Source organism: Rosa chinensis, chromosome 2 (assembly GCF_002994745.2).
Source record: "Rosa chinensis cultivar Old Blush chromosome 2, RchiOBHm-V2, whole genome shotgun sequence".
In the NCBI taxonomy this organism is placed as follows: domain Eukaryota; kingdom Viridiplantae; phylum Streptophyta; class Magnoliopsida; order Rosales; family Rosaceae; genus Rosa; species Rosa chinensis.
Window position 1 is genome coordinate 70,790,635 of NC_037089.1, and position 6,722 is coordinate 70,797,356.

Sequence of the window (6,722 nt, forward strand, 5' to 3'; positions counted from 1 at the left end):
TCAAGGCAAGGCAACTTCATTAGTCCGTCAAAGATTAGTGTAATTTCAACTTGGCAATTAAATAAGATGTAGATTAGATCATGAGAGCAAGTCCAGCATGCAATAATCCTCAATGGAGTGATTCAATCTAGCCTAGTTACACAAATGAAGATGATAGGCACAAGTGAGCATGCAAAAGTCCTCGATGGAGTGAGTTATGGTAGTTCATCTGTTATTCATACCAACAACAAAGAATAAGGTTTGACCATCACTACTGGAAACTAAAGTAAGCCAAACCCAAGATTACTTGAATTTTAAATGCTTTAAAGCTTACACAATTATACCTAATAGTAATTCATCTCACAAGGAGGACGTACCAGAGCTTACATACTGGGAATGCCCCATAAGAAGCATATAATAGGTGAGAGTGATGTCGTTGTGGTGGTGACAGTATGTAAGCTCTGAGAGTAATTCATTTCAGCCTAAAAAAGAAAAAGCCCCATAAGAAGCCAAGCAGTATTTCAATCATGAATCTGAAACCAAATATACAGAATCGAACACATCTTAAGCAGACTTGGTACATGAAATCCCAAGCAAATCAAATAAACTTTAATGTTCTTTCAATGTCAAAAGAAGAACGATCCGTCCATTTATACTCACAAGTTATCTCTGATCAAATAATAGCCAATACCTTTTCAACAAGTGATAATTTCCCCCAAGTCTCACAGGTTGAGGTCAGGTCGAGGTCAGAGGTGAGGTCGGTTCTTTTCATCTTCAGAATGAGAGAAAAGAAAAAAATAAGACGTCAAAATCTCATGTCTAGAGAGTGGATTTCTGATAGAGTTTGATATTTATACCAGCCACTCTAAAATCCTACACAATCAACCATCTAATAAAATCCTTCAAAATCAGTGAGCTTTTGAATACCACCCGATTTGAAAAGACTTCTGAAAATCTGAATTGAATACCACAAGATTTTGAAGGACTTTTTAAAATCTTAATTGAATACCACAAGATTTCAAATGATTTTCAAAATACAAAACAATCCTATAGACTCCTAATTGAATACACCCCCCTAAGAAATTGTTCCAAACTTTTATTGAGTTCTTAATCAAGACTTTGTTCAAAGTTTGGTTGGAGGATTAGTTTTGGGTGGGAGACGGTGGTTTTTTGTTTTTTTTTTTTTTTTGTGTTCCGGGTTTTTTTTTTATTTATATCAATTTTTGTAACATTTCATTTTTTTATAAGGGTTAGAAACATAGGAATCATTGTCTAACCATTTTATTTATGACTACTTGACCAATTTTTGTGTTATGACCGTTTGATTCATTATTTAAAGTTCTAGAAATTTAATTTGGTCATTTTTTAGGTTTGCATGCAAAAAAGAACCAAAAAATAAATAAATAAAAAGGAATGGAGGTGTAGTTAGTGAATTAGAGGTATAATGAGTATTTTATTTTTTTTGTATGTGAATAATATAACTAAAGTTATTTGAGGGATTCAAAAGGAGGTTTAGTGAACAAATTTTTGTATTTAAAAGCACAAAGGAGGTGTAGAGTATAAGAGGTTAAATGAGCAAATTTAGAGGTCTCAATAGAAACTCTCATATTGATAACGGGTTGATTTGGCTACAGTTTATGCCACTATGCTCACTAACTAGTGCACAAACAAACTAATAATGCCCCTTCTGAACAAATCACTTTCAATAGACAAGTAAAGCTGACATGATCTAAACCTTTTCTATTTAACAAGAGTATTGCGACTTATAGGCTCTTTTTGCATGGCTCATCAGGAAAACCAAAAGTTCAAGTCTGCTGTTGGCAAGCAGAAATTCAAAGACGAAAAGCATCATCTATAACTGGGTGCCATATGATTAAGAAACTCTAACCACACTGGAGATTGACGATAAAAGGCAGAAATTACACTACAAGTATGTTTTGAGTGACTGGAGTTTCCCTTTGCAACTTCAGGGAATCATGTCTCACCACCAGAAAGTAATTGTATAGTAGTTTACAAACCTTCATGAACAAGCAGTGACGGTGCGGCAACCAATATATATACTGCAAGCATGGAAAGGAGTCCCTACTTCTTTTCTTTGTCAGTATGTTCTTTCTCATCCTTTTCTTTCTCACTCTTTCCTTTATCATTTCCCTCTTTCTCATTATTTGGGTCTTTCCCGTATACCTCTTCATAATATTCTTCATCGTCATAATATTCTTCCTCATCATAATATTCTTCATCTTCATCATCATAATATTCTTCAGCATCATCATCAGTAACCGCCTTACCATTTTCCAGGAGACCTGCCGACTGCTGGCCTCTTAAGCGCTCTTGAATTCGATCTCTAATGGCAGTGCCCTGAGACAATCCCACAGTATAAGGCAAAGGATAACAGAATAATGAATAACATTCTTTTTCATTGATATATATCAGTTAATAGAGAAGTGGTTTACCATTTTATGGCAACCTTCTTCAAACATCTCAAGAAATCCAGCAACCCAGCGATCAGCATTTTCAACCCATTCATTACGATGCATAGCAACAGTCTGAATCTATAATATGAAGTAAGAAATATACACCAGTCAGGAACTATATACAAGCACTGGAGATAAGAAAACAAAAGTACAATCCAGAAATTAGCAAAGATCATGACGGCATAAAGCATGACAAGGCAAATAAGAGGATAGTAATATAGACTCATAGTAACAGACGGAACTGATTATCACTGGCAGAAATTACACAATTATTCAATGTGAGTACCAAATGCCTTGGATCACAAGAAAGCACAAGAACCAAAACTGGAACAGGAAATTGGGATGAAATGGAATTAGGGAAGTTGAAATGATTAGAAATTGAAAATTGATTGATGATCAGGAAGGGTTCATGCTATGGAATGATTCCTTGTGGACAACAAGAAAACAGGAACATTTTATAGTTGTTTGCTTTTCTTTTCTCTACAGCAAAAGAAACTTCGCAGTTAAACCTCTGCATGTCCATGCGTCTGTGTGGGTGTCATTCATAAAGATTTCGATTCTTTGAGACTTATTGAGTAGACTTCAGGAAAGCAGGCCACAAAAAGGTTGAACAGTAGCTAGAAACTCTCTTGCCCTCAACACTTCTACTCCCTCAAACTTTGTCCAGTCAGTTTTACAATATTTTTTTTTTTTAATGGAAACACAAAATTTGCCCTCAAAGAGAAGAACACAAAAAACACACCCCTCCTTGAAGAAGAAAAAAAAAAAAAAAAAAACAAGAGCTAACAAACAGGAAGAGAACAGCTCATAACAACATAGAAACTAAACACTGAAAACACCTAATTATTCAAAGCACAGAAGCAATAGCTCCCAAATTTACAACTCAAAGCACTTCTCGCCCAAGTGCTTCATTCGTCAGAGATAATCTTTGCCCAGTAACAGGGGATCAATTGATTGTTTACTTAAGCCATTAAAATGTCATGCCTTGCATATAACAGCAGTGTCTACATTACATCCAAGGGAGCATGCAATGAAAATACTAAAATAAACAATAGGCTAAACCCTAATCACTAGGCTGTTGACTGGACTTGATTTGAGTTCTCGCCATACTCATTAGTTCAATAACAATGAGTACTACTCCAGAAACAAAATGAGTATAAAGCAGAGAAATGCCATGTGAGCAGGAACAATACAAGAAACACAAGGCATGGTTGAAAAACTGGAAACAGAGAAAACAGCAACTTTTCCCAAGATAGGATAAGATCCAACATATTGAGTTGTACATCACACTACCCAGGAGCCCAGAACCAAAGATATACTTGATTAGAAGGAAAGAAGTTCCACATCTTTAAGAAATATGAATTTCTAAGAATGATGAGCTTACTTCTGTCAAACAAGGTTACAATTAAGTTATCCATCGAAAAAAAAAGAAAAAAAAAAGGATACAATTAAGTTCATGATTATTTCCTAAGCTGGCTGTGATTATGGCAACTTGGAAGTGCTATTAAAAAGTATGCATGCCCAAATCAGTTCCTCCACCATCAAAAATTACTAAATTCCTTAAACTTGGAAATCAGTAAATTAGCTCTACATAATTCTTATCATAAGAGGAATGGCACATGAAAAATTTATATTCTGTATAAGAAGGCATATGATTCAGTCTGCCTAACCCAATTAACCCCACCCCAATCTTCCCATTACATCCTGTAATTACAGAATAACAACATGGACATACCTTTTCTCCTACTTTTTCTTGATGTTCCTTCACTTTCTCCTGTAACTTTTTCAACCTCATGTTCACCCTCAATCGTTTTTCCTGTTGATATCACATGAAAGCAAAGAGCTAAGTTCCTTGGACATGGAAAAACTACCATGTCCTTAGTAGATTAAAAACAAAACAAAAAATCATTTAAGGAGATTATACAGTCAGATATTCACTATAATGATAAAGCACATAACCAAAATTCTTGCCTTCACAAAACTAACGCCAAGCTCTTTTCTAGTATACCCACGATCCAAGTTACGCAACACATACTGGTTATAATCTTTTACAATCCTCATTATAATGTCCGATGTCGATATCCCCTCAGTTCGTTTTGTCTCCTTAAACCTGCCAACGGCTTTGACCTATAAGAAAAGAAGCACTTTACAAATTAAATGCTAAAGAATAAGGTGACATAGAAACAAAAGCAAAGTACCTATTATGTGAAACTTACAAATTCATATACATCCTTTCCAGCTCCACTAGCATCAGCATAACTGTACAAGACCCATCGAAGAGTATAAACAATTGCATGGTCAGTGTGTCACTAATAATAAAAAAACTGTGAAACATATGCAACTACTATCGATATCTATAAGATCTAAGTTATACCATATCTTATAAAGAAGCGAAGGGTAAACAAAGAACCAAATATTATGTTAATCCATGACTTCAGTACTTAAAGGCATAACATTCAAGCTGAAAAGTGAAAAATTAAGAAAATTGTCCTTACGGGAGAGAGTCATGGGCTACATAGTCAATATTATGCTTGTCAAGAAATTCTTCATTGACCACCCAAGGTGCATCAGGAATGACTTCATCCACCCACCTGCACAAGTAAAACTCATTGTTTATGGTCTTGACTACACAACTCTATGGTATGAAAATTTCATTGACACACACACACACACACACACATATGTATGTATGTGTGCATACATGTATTAAACTATAGTCCCAAGAATATCCACAAAACCAAAAAAAAAAATTCTGGAAAAAGGAAGCGAAAATTTAGAGGGGGAGGAGGGAGAAGAAAGTAACAGAGAAATCATCATACTTGCAATGGCGAAGAGATTCATATCTTTCGGACTCCGTCATAACAGTTTTCCCTTTAAACTTGTGAGTGGTAGCATCATTGCAAACACCAACGAGCAAATAGGTGTTAGGGAACCTGAATTCAGAATTTCAACTTATAAGCAAAATGCAAACAACGATGCCACATGATATCAATCTCAAACACAGCAATAGCAAGCATACCCCATAAGGATATAGAATATCACATTCAGCAGCAAATCCGAAAAACAAGAGCAATACTAACAAATCAAACAAAACTTAATCCCGGTTTTATGTACAAGGCACAATAGCCTTAGCCAATACAAGGCAGCAATTATGTACAAGGCTAAAAAAAAAAAAAAGATTAATCAACACACCCGTCTTCAATCAATAAGAATGAGACGAACCATTGAAGAAACCAAGCAAATTTGACAGCAAAATAACAGATACCCAGATAACAAAACACGAAAAAGTTGCATAATTTGCCAAAAAACAAACTGAAGCTAGCCCAATAAGAGCTCCCCAGATTCGAGAATGAAGCAATATAAGAAATGAACATGGATGGCAATTAAGTAGGAGAGAAATGGACATACGATAACTTGGCTTGCTCAAGAGAGCGAGCATGGCCGAAGTGGAAGAGATCGTAGATCCCATCGGCGTAGACACGGACGAGACGATTCCCATCTGGATCGGAATTGGAATTAGAACGAGTAGTGTTGGAGGTGTGAGAAGTATCTTTGGGGTCAGCAACCTCCTCCGCCATTAGAATCCAATAGGGAAGCTGAGAGTGTTGGGCTTGACCTATTCAATGATGACCGGCTTCACCACTGGTCTTACTTTCTTCTTCTTCTTCCTCTCTCAGCCTTCTTTCTGTTTCTTCATCTTCTTCTGTATTTGTATTTGTATTCCCTTCCGCCCTGGTAAACTGTACAACCTCAGAATATGCGTTAATTCCGCCTAGCGTACCCTTACTATTTTTTTTTTGTTTTTTTCGACATCGTTATTCTTTTCTCTTTTTCTTTTTAATCACCAAGTTGAGTATGACAAATTATATGTTACGCCGATCACATAGTCGACATTAATTATTAATACCCAAAACGTCCAATATTTCATAGGAAAATGACTATTTAGACACGTAATTTCCTTACTGTCATGTGATTAATGAATCAGACATGTTATTTATCTTGTCTAAGCGCATGTCATAGAGGAGGTTAGCCTGACCAAAAGTATTTGATAAGATAGACTCATAGAGACCAGAGTCAGGCTTGCTCCACATTTGTCGCAGAACATCTCGTAAACTTAAAGTTTAAGCCAAAACTCAAGTGTTAGCGTTAGAAAGAAGTTGTAACTGCAGTTTTATTGAACTATGTCTAATTTTCATTGTAATGAATTTGTGGCATTATTTTCTTATTCATTTACTTTACCATCAGTTTCCTTTTGGGTTTTTGTCAATT

General features: G+C 35.6%; 1 protein-coding gene across 1 annotated transcript; it reads right to left on the reverse strand.

The window, feature by feature from the left end:
* Window positions 1-1,667: 1,667 nt before the first annotated feature.
* Window positions 1,668-6,192, reverse strand: LOC112186934 (choline-phosphate cytidylyltransferase 1). The gene is made up of 8 exons (XM_024325507.2): window positions 5,862-6,192; window positions 5,273-5,386; window positions 4,949-5,044; window positions 4,670-4,712; window positions 4,425-4,580; window positions 4,189-4,269; window positions 2,433-2,531; window positions 1,668-2,337 (listed from the first exon to the last, which is right to left on the reverse strand). The coding sequence occupies exons 1-8, from the start codon at window positions 6,029-6,031 to the stop codon at window positions 2,062-2,064; spliced, it is 1,035 nt and encodes a 344-aa protein (XP_024181275.1). The 5' UTR covers window positions 6,032-6,192; the 3' UTR covers window positions 1,668-2,061.
* Between the last annotated feature and the right edge of the window lie 530 nt (window positions 6,193-6,722).